Source organism: Denticeps clupeoides, chromosome 1 (assembly GCF_900700375.1).
Source record: "Denticeps clupeoides chromosome 1, fDenClu1.1, whole genome shotgun sequence".
Classification (NCBI taxonomy): domain Eukaryota; kingdom Metazoa; phylum Chordata; class Actinopteri; order Clupeiformes; family Denticipitidae; genus Denticeps; species Denticeps clupeoides.
In genome coordinates this window covers 41,619,971-41,631,560 of record NC_041707.1, presented here as the reverse complement: position 1 = coordinate 41,631,560, position 11,590 = coordinate 41,619,971, and the positions used below count along the sequence as shown (strand labels likewise).

General features: G+C 51.3%; 1 protein-coding gene across 5 annotated transcripts; it reads right to left on the bottom strand.

The window, feature by feature from the left end:
- Nucleotides 1–1,178: 1,178 nt before the first annotated feature.
- LOC114790086 (phosphatidylinositol 4,5-bisphosphate 3-kinase catalytic subunit alpha isoform) lies at nucleotides 1,179–10,263 on the bottom strand. Of its 5 annotated transcripts, none has more exons than XM_028979837.1 (21): nucleotides 10,136–10,263; nucleotides 9,191–9,495; nucleotides 7,471–7,934; nucleotides 7,191–7,400; nucleotides 6,765–7,015; nucleotides 6,399–6,650; nucleotides 6,170–6,255; nucleotides 5,981–6,086; nucleotides 5,740–5,892; nucleotides 5,538–5,669; nucleotides 4,283–4,407; nucleotides 4,119–4,200; nucleotides 3,872–4,036; nucleotides 3,701–3,804; nucleotides 3,458–3,629; nucleotides 3,139–3,367; nucleotides 2,959–3,037; nucleotides 2,696–2,866; nucleotides 2,505–2,622; nucleotides 2,015–2,166; nucleotides 1,179–1,710 (listed from the first exon to the last, which is right to left on the bottom strand). In XM_028979837.1, the coding sequence occupies exons 3-21, from the start codon at nucleotides 7,901–7,903 to the stop codon at nucleotides 1,437–1,439; spliced, it is 3,294 nt and encodes a 1,097-aa protein (XP_028835670.1). In that variant the 5' UTR covers nucleotides 7,904–7,934; nucleotides 9,191–9,495; nucleotides 10,136–10,263; the 3' UTR covers nucleotides 1,179–1,436. The 5 variants fall into 5 exon arrangements, with proteins under 5 accessions (XP_028835670.1, XP_028835679.1, XP_028835654.1 ...); XM_028979846.1 differs by lacking the exons at nucleotides 9,191–9,495; nucleotides 10,136–10,263 and adding an exon at nucleotides 8,793–8,928 and having other exon boundaries at nucleotides 7,471–7,633; nucleotides 7,715–7,934; XM_028979821.1 differs by lacking the exon at nucleotides 9,191–9,495 and having other exon boundaries at nucleotides 10,136–10,262.
- Nucleotides 10,264–11,590: the final 1,327 nt, after the last annotated feature.

The following is an 11,590-nucleotide window of genomic DNA, read 5'->3' as shown; positions in this document are numbered from 1 at the left end:
GTATAGTGTATGTAAGGTACTGTGTGTGTGTGTGTGTGTGTGTGTGTGTGTTAGGAGTATAGTGTATGTAAGGTACTGTGTGTGTGTGTGTTAGGAGTATAGTGTATGTAAGGTACTGTGTGTGTGTGTGTGTGTGTGTGTGTTAGGAGTATAGTGTATGTAAGGTACTGTGTGTGTGTGTGTGTGTGTGTGTGTGTGTGTGTGTTAGGAGTATAGTGTATGTAAGGTACTGTGTGTGTGTGTGTGTTAGGAGTATAGTGTGTGTAAGGTACTGTGTGTGTGTGTGTGTGTGTGTGTGTGTGTGTGTGTGTGTGTTAGGAGTATAGTGTGTGTAAGGTACTGTGTGTGTGTGTGTGTGTGTGTGTTAGGAGTATAGTGTGTGTAAGGTACTGTGTGTGTGTGTGTGTGTGTTAGGAGTATAGTGTGTGTAAGGTACTGTGTGTGTGTGTGTGTTAGGAGTATAGTGTATGTAAGGTACTGTGTGTGTGTATGTGTGTGTTAGGAGTATAGTGTATGTAAGGTACTGTGTGTGTGTGTGTGTGTGTGTGTGTTAGGAGTATAGTGTATGTAAGGTACTGTGTGTGTGTGTGTTAGGAGTATAGTGTATGTAAGGTACTGTGTGTGTGTGTGTGTGTGTGTGTGTTAGGAGTATAGTGTATGTAAGGTACTGTGTGTGTGTGTGTTAGGAGTATAGTGTGTGTAAGGTACTGTGTGTGTGTGTGTGTGTGTGTTAGGAGTATAGTGTGTGTAAGGTACTGTGTGTGTGTGTGTTAGGAGTATAGTGTGTGTAAGGTACTGTGTGTGTGTGTGTGTGTGTTAGGAGTATAGTGTATGTAAGGTACTGTGTGTGTGTGTGTTAGGAGTATAGTGTGTGTAAGGTACTGTGTGTGTGTGTGTGTGTGTGTGTGTGTGTGTGTGTGTGTGTGTGTTAGGAGTATAGTGTGTGTAAGGTACTGTGTGTGTGTGTGTGTGTTAGGAGTATAGTGTATATAAGGTACTGTGTGTGTGTGGTGTGTGTGTGTGTGTGTGTGTGTTAGGAGTATAGTGTGTGTAAGGTACTGTGTGTGTGTGTGTGTGTGTGTGTTAGGAGTATAGTGTATGTAAGGTACTGTGTGTGTGTGTGTGTTAGGAGTATAGTGTGTGTAAGGTACTGTGTGTGTGTGTGTGTGTTAGGAGTATAGTGTATATAAGGTACTGTGTGTGTGTGTGTGTGTGTGTGTGTGTGTGTGTGTGTGTGTGTGTGTGTAGATGCTCCGGGTGAGAGTGTGTGAGTAAATCCACGCTACCAGAAGCTACTGGGCAGAAACATGGCGTCCCAGTGGAGATATAATGAGAGCTGAGTATGAGCTGATGAGCACACGTGTCCCCACGCTGCACCCTTAATGGAGAAAGTGTGTGTGTGTGTGTGTGTGTGTGTGTGTGTGAGCGTGCGTGCATCAGTGCTCGTTGGGCATGTGGCGGATGGTGTGGAAGATCCAGTCCATCTTGGTGGTCCAGCCGCCATGGTGGGCGTCGTTCATCTGCTTGGTGAAGTACTCCAGCGCCTCCTGCTGGCTCTTCTCCAGCGCCAGCGTCTTGCGCAGGTAGGCGATGTCGTCGAAGCTCTGCAGCTCCGGCATGCCGCAGCCCAGCAGCAGCGAGAAGAGGTTGATGAAGAGGCTGGCGTGCTGCCGGATGGCCAGATACGCCTTGTAGCACATCTCCTGGAACCTGTCAAGTAGGGACATGTCAAAATGTCCTCACAAGTGTTGTCTTTTGTAAATAGTCACATTATTACGCCAGGTCTTCACCAAGTTACAACTACCCCACAAGGGTCATATGGCTGCAGTCCTATTCACGTTGGACTGGGGTGTGTAAACGTTTGAACTTTTGAATCTGAATTAGAGTTGTATATGTCCTCGTCCTCGGGACATAGGAAAAATGTCCCTATAAATTTCTGGAGCCCACAAGTAGATTTTTTCGTTTGTAAAAACACACACTAGGTCCTCACTAAGATAAAAAGGTGCACGTGTACCTCTCAAACTCCTTGGTTTTGGTACACTCTTGCACCCCTTTGCTGATGACGATAAGGAAATCCTGCGTGAGGACGAAGGGCACACGCTCCCGCTTGTATCCAAACTTCTTCTTCTTATGGTCCAGAAAATGTCCAAAATCTATGTGGAACAGCTGAGACACAGACAAGAGATGAGTGTGCATCCTTCAGGACGATGATTGATACACTCGTGAATTCAGGCCCCTGACGCCAGTGTTGCCAGGTTGGACTGTTTGCTGCTTGTTACAGCTACTTAAATAAAAGTTGTGTGTGTATTTTGTGTGAATTGCACGATACAGGCCTATAGGAAAAAGGTGAACTGGCGCCATTACAAAGCTGATTTTTGGAACTGTCTTGAATCAGCAGGAGATACAATTGCGATTCCAGATCTTTTTTTGATATATTGTGTAGGGGTGGTAATAACACGAAGTCACACCTCCTGTCCATGTATTGTTTATGGCTGTGTACACACCTGTCCATTCTCCTTCACCATGATGTTGCTGTTGTGTCTGTCCCCGATGCCCAGGATGAACGTGGCCACGCAGTAACCTGCGCAGGAGCGCGTGAACAGATCGATCGCGCGATCGTACCTGGGGGAGACAGAGAGGGTCTTCACCACACCGCGCCATCATCGTCCTCGCCCTCACACACGGCGAGACTCACGCCTCTCCTCTGTTCTTGTCCTTGATCCAGTGGTGCAGTGTGTGACTGTTGAACTGCAGCGCCCCCTTCAGGCCGCCTTTACACTGGATCTGCATGATGGTGTGCGAGTTCCGCACCACCTCGATCAGCCCAACACAGTCCCCTATAGAGAGACAGCCATAGGGCAGCATTCTGCACACACACACACACACACACACGTTAGTCTTACCCAGTCCTCAAAAGAGAGACAGCAACTGTATAAACACACACACACACACACTCACCGCAAGTCCAGACCCTGATTTTGCCAGATGTTTTCCATAATCTTGATGATCTGGAGTGTCAGCATGTCCTGGCGCAGATCTATAGGACAAACAGGTCCACAGAGGAGGTATGAATGATGGAGCGCCTAACTGCTCCATGAATAAAGCATAACTCACACACACACACACACACACACACACCATCTCCGTTCTTGAAGATGACCTCGTTGTTCGTGAACAGCAGCTCGCTCATGATGTCAGGGTTTTCCCAGTTCAGCCACAGGGGGCGCTTGGCTGAAGACATGATGCGACACTCCTCCAACCTGAGGTTTCCCAGTTGATGTACTGGGTTGAGTGGGGACACAAAGCCCTGCAGCGCCTCCATGTAATCTGGACGGGACATGTGCTCCACCAGGAACTTCATCTGGGTCTGTAACAGCCAATCAGAGCGCTTGTCCACATGACCACATGGTCTTCTAGGCTACTACCATCACATGTGATCCACCATGGTGACCAATACCTTCTGTGTTTCGTCCTTCTTCTCCTGCTTCAGCGTGTCAGTCAGGTTCACCAACTTCTCCATGGCCTCCACCTGCCGGTTCAGGTGCTTGAGGTACATCCCACACGCCCGGCAGAAGGCCTCCAGCAGCAGCCCGAAGCGCCGCGACACCGTCTTGTTGTGCATCTCCGACCTGCAAATGTGTCCGTCATGTCAATCAATCAATAAAGCGGGGACCAATGGCTGTCTTCTCCTCATCCTCACTTCAGATGCCAGAAGAAGAAGTGTCCTATCCTCTGATTGGTCAAAGCTTTCTTAATGAGGAACCGGGCCAGCGGGTTGTCCAGGTACATCTCATACTTCAGGACCTACAACACACACACAAGCTCATCAAGACCAGGCAAAAAGACACGTCCGCGATAGGAGAAGACGGACCTGGACCAGCTGGAGGAGGTACTGGCTCAGCTTGTCGTCGGTCAGGCCCTGGACCAGGCAGCGCAGGGAGAAGTCGCGCACCGCCGGGTCGGGGAAGTTGCAGTCCAGCAGCTCCAGGGCGCTCTCCGGCTGGATCAGCGGCCAGTCCTTCAGCAGGCAGTACATCTGCAGGCAGCCACCAGACAACAACGCTACGGTCAGGTGACAACCAGAGGGACGAGGCGGTGGGGGACGAACGGACAAGCACCTGGGACACCTCGTCCCGGGAATTCCATTTCACCGAGAGCAGGAGCTTGGGCAAACTCTCCGGAATGTTCACGCAGTAGTGCCTGCGGAGAGAGTAGAGCCGTTACTGCCGCTCCGCCCCTTTAAAGATGCAGCGTGGACACAGCAGCCACTCCCAGCATGCACCTGTGCCTCCACAGGAAGTCCTTCTCCTGCTCCGAGAGCTCATAGAGGGGATCCCGACTGCACAAGATGCGCAGCTGCTCCACGTCCGTCTGCGACACCGAGCTGTCACACGCCAGCCGACTGCTCTGGGGGCACAGGTCAGAGGTCAAACCATGAACTTGCCTTCAACAACTTCTGATTCAAGATATACACTGCTCAAAACATAAGACATCCTAGATCTTCTTAAATACTTTACTTATTTGCTGAAATCACAGAAAAATGATCGATGGAAATCAAATTGATCAACCCGTGGAGGTCTGGATTTGGAGTGGAAAAACACACAGGCCGGTCCAGCTTTGATGTGATGTCCTGAAAACAGGTCAAAATGAGTCTCAGTAGTGAGTGTGGCCTCCACGTGCCTGTAGGACCTCCCTACAACGCCTCTTGCATTAGGAGGAACCAGGGCCCACCGCACCAGCAGATCTCATCTCGGTACCTAATGGCAGTCAGGCTACATCTGGGGAAGAAATGCCACTCCACACCATTACTGACATGCTGGAGGACGTTCTCCACGGCGTCTCCAGACTCTGCCACGTCTGTCAGTTGTGCTCAGGGTGCCAGTCTTGCCAATCTTGGTGTTCTCGGGCCCTAATTCCACCCTCATGCACATTTGTGGCCTGCTGGAGGTCATTTTGCAGGTCTCTGGCAGTGCTCCACCTGTTCCTCCTCGTACAAAGGCGGAGGTAGCGGTGGGTTGCAGCAGGACCCACGTCTCCTAATGGAGTGTCTCCTGGTAGCGTCTCCATGCTCTGGACACTATGCTGACACTTGTGTGGCTTGTAGACTCCATCTCCTGCTACCACCAGACTGAAAGCACCGCAAGTATTCAAAAGTGACCAAAACATCAACCAGAAAGCACAGGAACTGAGAAGTGGTCTGTTGTCCCCACCTCCTTCCAGGGGGGGACTGTCCCTGTAACTACAGGGTGGTAGTAGCCTAGTGTGTAACACACTCGCCTATGAACCAGAAGACCCAGGTTCAAACCCCACTTACTACCATCGTGTCCCTGAGCAAGACACTTAACCCTGAGTGTCTCCAGGGGGGACTGTCCCTGTAACTACTCACTGTATGTCGCTCTGGATAAGGGCGTCTGGTAAATGCGGTAAATGTGGTGTTTAAGTGTTCCCTTTGACTTTACTGTGCTTAGCAGATGCTTTCATCCAAAGCTACTTACAAGGAGAAGACACCAGGTATTTGAAAACCAACATCTGCTCACCATGCCCAGACTGTAGTTGTATCCCAGCTCACGGGAGATGGTCCAGTTGGCGTGTTCCTCGATCTGCTGCTCGTCTGGAAATACCACCGTCTGGCTGAAGCTGGGAAACTCCAGCTCCACGCAGGGCGTCTCCTGCAGGGACGGAACAGTGTTCACCGTACCGGCTACGCACATTTACACCTTGTGACCTTCGACCCCTCACCTTATTGGGGTTGGAGCCGGCCACGCCGATGGGGTTGAGCAGGTCCTCCAGGCCGTGAGGAACCGGCCACAGGCTGAGGGCCACCTTACCACCAACCAGCGTGTCTTTGTAGTCGAAGAGATTCACGTTTCCCCAGGCAAGAGGACAGTGTTCCTGATGTACGTGCAACACACACGCGTTCAAATACGTTCCCAGAAGCGAATTTACACAAGCCCTGCGCTGAATGTACATGACCTCTGACCTCTTTGGCTCCTTTGCGCCCCTTGACGGAGCAGATGGACAGGCAGAGACGTGCCGCGCGAGGGACGTCCGTCAGGTAGATGTCGTACGTCAGCCACTCGTTCCACCTACGGGACCACGTTGTGTTAGCGGGCCTGTTTCATGCGTTCTCTCTGGTCTTGGTGAGTTTGTTGCGGGTATGTGTCGGTACCTCGGGTTGGAACACGGCACCCTCTGTGTGTTGACGTTGTCACACAGCGGCTCTCCTCCGTGGTAAATTCCCGTCCTCACGTAGATCTGCAACAGACCGCGTTTTTTAACCCGGTTTTACTGGTCATCTACCCAAATTGCTCTCTGGCACTAGAACCATAGAACCCGAAAGGAACCGTCCCTGCCCCTGTGTGCCAATCGTGACTCCTTCATTCTGGGTCGTCCCTCACCTTGTCGATGTCTCTGATGTTGACGTTGACGTACGTGGCACACAGCAGTCGGACCCTGAGCAGGGTATTGAAGGCCCAGAGTGTCCGGGGGGTAGAGGGGTCACCCCCGCCAGGACAGGGGCTCGGCTGGGGGGTCCGGCGGCTGTAGGACGGGGCCACGAAGCCGCTGGCGGGCAGCTGGCTGTACAGACTGTCCTTGGAGACCAGCATGAGGTGGGGCAGGCGGCCCACGATGATGCAGCTGCGTACGTACTGCGAAGGGACAGTGACAGGGTGATGGGGTGACAGGGTGACGGGGTGACAGGGTGACGGGGTGACGGGGTGACAGGGTGACGGGGTGACGGGGTGAGGCGGCGGCGGCCCTACCTTGTACTGGCTGAGCGGGAACTTCTCCAGCAGGTACTCGTCGCAGCCGCACACCTTGAGGATGTACTGGCCCTGGTACTCCTGCACGCAGAGGCGGAGCTGCGCGGCGGACAGGTGCATGCTGCGCGTCTTCTTGCGGATGGCCTCCGCGATCAGCTGCTCGGGTAGCGAGTCATGGCCGATCTTCAGCGTGTACTTCTGCTTGGCGTTGGACGGAGACACGATGACCCAGATGGTGACGATCAAGCGACCTGCGCCAGGTCGCAGACAAGGAGTTAAGACACATGCTTACACACTTATTCACACAGACACACACCTTTGTGTTAGTGGCATGGTGGAAGTAGAAGACCATCATGTCCCTGAGCAAGACACTTAACCCTGAGTGTCTCCAGGGAGACTGTCCCTGTAACTACGAACGTCTGATACCTTTGTCCAGCTTGGTGTAGATGTGTGGTGGCAGCTCTGGGGACGACTCCACGTTGGGGGGGTAGACGTACAGTGCCTGGCTGTGGGCCCCGCCCATCTCACGCTCCTCCATGGCCTCTCTGCACACGCTCAGTATGCTCCTCCGGAAGTCCTGCACCTCTGGGTCCTTCACCAGCTCAAACTCACAAATGGGCATTCCGATGGCGAAGCCTGGCCAGACCGATATGTCAGCAGTCGCCAAATCCAGTCGCGACTAGTCGTAACCACAACAGACACTTACCGATCTCGCGGTTCAGGATTTTCTCCTCTCGGTTGCCCAGCGGCTCGATGACCTTCAGGATTGGGTGAAAGAGCCGAAGGTCACACAGCCGTCGCGTCTCATCGTAAAACTCCTCCCTCTCTGCCTCCTGGGTCACGCCCACAAAAATGTAGCAGGACTCCTCCTGTCGGCCCACACGAAAAGATGCTGGGAGGTGCACTCTCAGCCAATAGGAAGGGGGATCAGTGTGTGTGGGCGGGTGTACCTGCAGCAGGTGGTATAAAGGGTATTTTCGGGCCTCGGTGAATAGCTGCTGTTTGATGGTCAGCAGTGGCGCCTCCCTCAGACACTCCAGGCTGACCAGCATGCCGTTGGGCAGGCAGCAGTCGACCAAGATTCGCGGGGGCATGAGGTGAAGACCCCATAGTTCCCCCGACGACGGGCGCGGCGCCATCTTGTGCCGACCCGCGCGCCGCCCTCACAGCCTGTGCGAGAGGGAGAGAGACGGCGTTGAGAAGTGACCTGTGGGTGTGGGCCTGTGGAACACCCTCCCACTCGGGGTGCGGACGATTGTGCATCGGCGCTCGTGGCTGTAACGGGTTTGGGTCGGTGTAGTGAAGCATGGAGGAGGAAGGGAGGCCCGCCAGGAACAGTCTCGTGCCGCTGCTGGGGTTCCCACCACACGCTCTATTTATGGAAATGCCGGTAAACCCCTCGTGCAAATGTTACTGCTTTTGCGTAATAAAAAACTGAATAATAAAGGGACCACGGGAGCTTGGACCAGTCTGCTCTGTGCATCAGGACTGGGTGGAGCAGGTACCGGTGTATACGACTGTTACAACGTTCTTCTGCTCATTGGAGCAAATCACAGCGTCCACACTGGAAGCATCATGTGACCGTGTAGAAAACGTACAGGACGCATCGATATATATCGAATGGTGAGACCAGTTCACACCTCTGCCTCCCACGCTGATAAATAACAAGATTTACAATGCCATCAGCCGCTGTTGCTAAGCAACGTGACTTCACCAGGTCACCATGGTATAAGGGCGTCTGCCAAATGCCTGAAATGTAAATGTCGATGTAAATGGTCTGCGTGGTGAGCGCCACCGGAGTGGGCGTGGCCGCGCCGTCCGCGCCTCCTTTGTTGTGTCGGTTGGTCACGTGGTCGAACCCGCTGCCAGAAGGCGAACAAAAGGCGCGTCACGACCAACAATCTCTGATCGGCGTCAAAAAGAGCGGAAATCGATCATCGGGGAGCGTCAGCCCTGCCACCCGCCCCCCGTCACCACACACAATGGACCTGTCATGTCGAATATTCCTGCCCGAACCCCCGGACTCACTGCAGCCCGCCGTCTCCGCTCTCCCCCGGACCTCCACGTCGCGGTCATAGCATCTCCACGCCGGCTCCGTGGGCCTCGTCCTGCGCGACTCTCCCTGCTCTGCTGCCGGAGAACAATGAGCTGCTGCGCTGCGGAGTGTGTGTGTGTGTGTGTGTGTGTGTGTGTGTGTGTTGGGGTGCCATCTCATAATTCATGCTTTTAAAGGGGCCGCGCGCTGTTCACCTGACCGTCTCTAACCCCGGTGACCCCGAGACGATTCACACACACACACTAACCCTTAAATATCGATTAACCATCATCACAACACATATTATTATATAGCACCTCTATAAACTCTACATGTCAATCATTATTATTATTATTATTATTATGTAATATACAGAATTATTCCTGCTCACCTGCTGTTCTGGCCAACCTACAGCATCCGAGTGTCATCTCATCGTGACGGTTGCACTGTGTGCGCGTGTGAAAGTGAGAGACCGAGGGTCACGCCGCCCCCCCCTGACCCCTCAGACTGACCCCTCCCCCACAGCAACACTGGGGTCTAATCTTAATCCTGGTTTCATTTTCCTGGATAGAGGGGGGGTTGATGCTGGGGCTGTTGTTGTTGGTGTTGTTGTTGTTGTTGTTGTTGTGACAGTGGGCTGTCGGTTGCCGGGCAGATGTTCCCCTAGCGACCATGTCTTGCTGAGACGGGGTACGTCTGTAGATTAGAGCGTCTCCCCTACTGTCACGGCAGGTTAATGATGATGATGATGATGATGATGAAATCAAGTTATGTACGATGTTATAAAATAATCTGCTGCCATCACGTATGCGACTTGAATGTGGATCCATTTAAAACAGATTTTATACGAATAGCCACTGTAATAGAACACATTACTCTGGACATGTATGGCAATTTATTTTGTATTGAGCCATCACTAGTATTTACACACACACACACACACACACACATACACTTCATTATCGAATCAGTCTCTACTGCTTAATGAGCCAAGCATTTCAATTGGTTGATCATTTTACACCGTGCAGCAAGGAGAAAACCTGTAAACCCTCACACACACACAGAACACACTAAATCTGGACAATCACCCTCGCCAACAACAATCTTGACAACCTCAATGCAGCTAAAACACTTTAAAACAGCAGTAACAACCTGAGCACACACACACAGCAGAGTGGGTGATTTCCCTTTTCCTGTCTTTCCCTTCTGTTTCCCTTCAGCAGATGGAGTCTCGGATGGTAGGAGATTTGTTACTCGTTCACAACCAGTTACACACACACACACAAGGCAAGCTGTTCTGTCAGAAAAGTGTTCACTGAGCGACGAGTCGACTCACCTCCGAATCCTGAGAAGCGCAGGAACTTCAAAGCACACATACACACACACACACACACGTGTGCGGCTGTGTTGAGTTGTGGACGCCAGCACGTTGTTTCTGACCAGTGTCCAGCTCTGCTGCTGCCCTCGCACTGGAGTCCGGCCCCCTCACAGCTGTTTATAGGCACCACGCTCAGACAATAGGCAGAGTGCTTCCACACTTCCTTATGTCCGTTTCTCTTCCCTAATTTACTCTCTCTCACACACACACACACACACACATTAACTAACACTCACACATGAATCTTATGCAGTGTGTATAGTGTGTCTACAGTGTATGTAGAGTGTGTATGCAGTGTGTACAGTGAGAGTGGAATCTGTATTCAGTGTGTACAGTGATTGCGGTGTCTGTATGCAGTGCGTAGTGTTTACTGAGGGTGTATGCAGATTGTACAGTATTTATTGAGGGTGTATGCAGTTTGTACAGTGATTGCGGTGTCTGTATGCAGTGTGTAGTGTTTACTGAGGGTGTATGCAGATTTTAAAGTATTTTTTGAGGGTGTATGCAGTGTGTACAGTGAGTGTGGTGTCTGTATTCAGTGTGTACAGTGATTACGGTGTCTGTATGCAGTGTGTGGTGTTTACTGAGGGTGTATGCAGATTTTAAAGTATTTATTGAGGGTGTATGCAGTGTGTACAGTGATTGCGGTGTCTGTATGCAGTGTGTACAGTGTTAACTGAGGGTGTATGCAGATTTTAAAGTATTTATTGAGGGTGTATGCAGTGTGTACAGTGAGTGTGGTGTCTGTATTCCGTGTGTACAGTGATTATGGTGTCTGTATGCAGTGTGTACAGTGAGTGCGGTGTCTGTATGCAGTGTGTACAGTGAGTGTGGTGTCTGTATTCCGTGTGTACAGTGATTACGGTGTCTGTATGCAGTGTGTACAGTGAGTGTGGTGTCTGTATTCAGTGTGTACAGTGATTACGGTGTCTGTATGCAGTGTGTAGTGTTTACTGAGGGTGTATACAGATTTTAAAGTATTTATTGAGGGTGTATGCAGTGTGTACAGTGAGTGTGGTGTCTGTATTCAGTGTGTACAGTGATTACGGTGTCTGTATGCAGTGTGTACAGTGAGTGCAGAGTCTGTATTCAGTGTGTACAGTGATTACGGTGTCTGTATTCAGTGTGTACAGTGATTGCAGTGTCTATATGCAGTGTGTACAGTGTTTACTGAGGGTGTAAGCAGATTGAACAGTATTTATTGAGGGTGTATATAGTGTGTACAGTGTTTACTTAGGGTGTATGCAGATTGTAAAGTATTTATTGAGGGTGTATATAGTGTGTACAGTGAGTGTGGAGTTTTTATGCAGTGTGTACAGTGTTTACTGAGGGTGTATGCAGATTGTAAAGTATTTATTGAGGGTGTATGCAGTGTGTACAGTGTTTACGGAGGGTGTATGCAGATTGTAAAGT

Excerpts from the sequence above, each read along its gene's own strand:
- LOC114790086 (XM_028979837.1), bottom strand. The coding sequence starts at position 7,903 with ATGGCGCCGCGCCCGTCGTCGGGGGAACTATGGGGTCTTCACCTCATG. Across the intron at positions 3,805-3,871 it reads ACCTCCTCCAGCTGGTCCAG|GTCCTGAAGTATGAGATGTA; the intron begins GTCCGTCTTCTC and ends TGTGTGTTGTAG. Across the intron at positions 1,711-2,014 it reads AAAACCAAGGAGTTTGAGAG|GTTCCAGGAGATGTGCTACA; the intron begins GTACACGTGCAC and ends CCTACTTGACAG.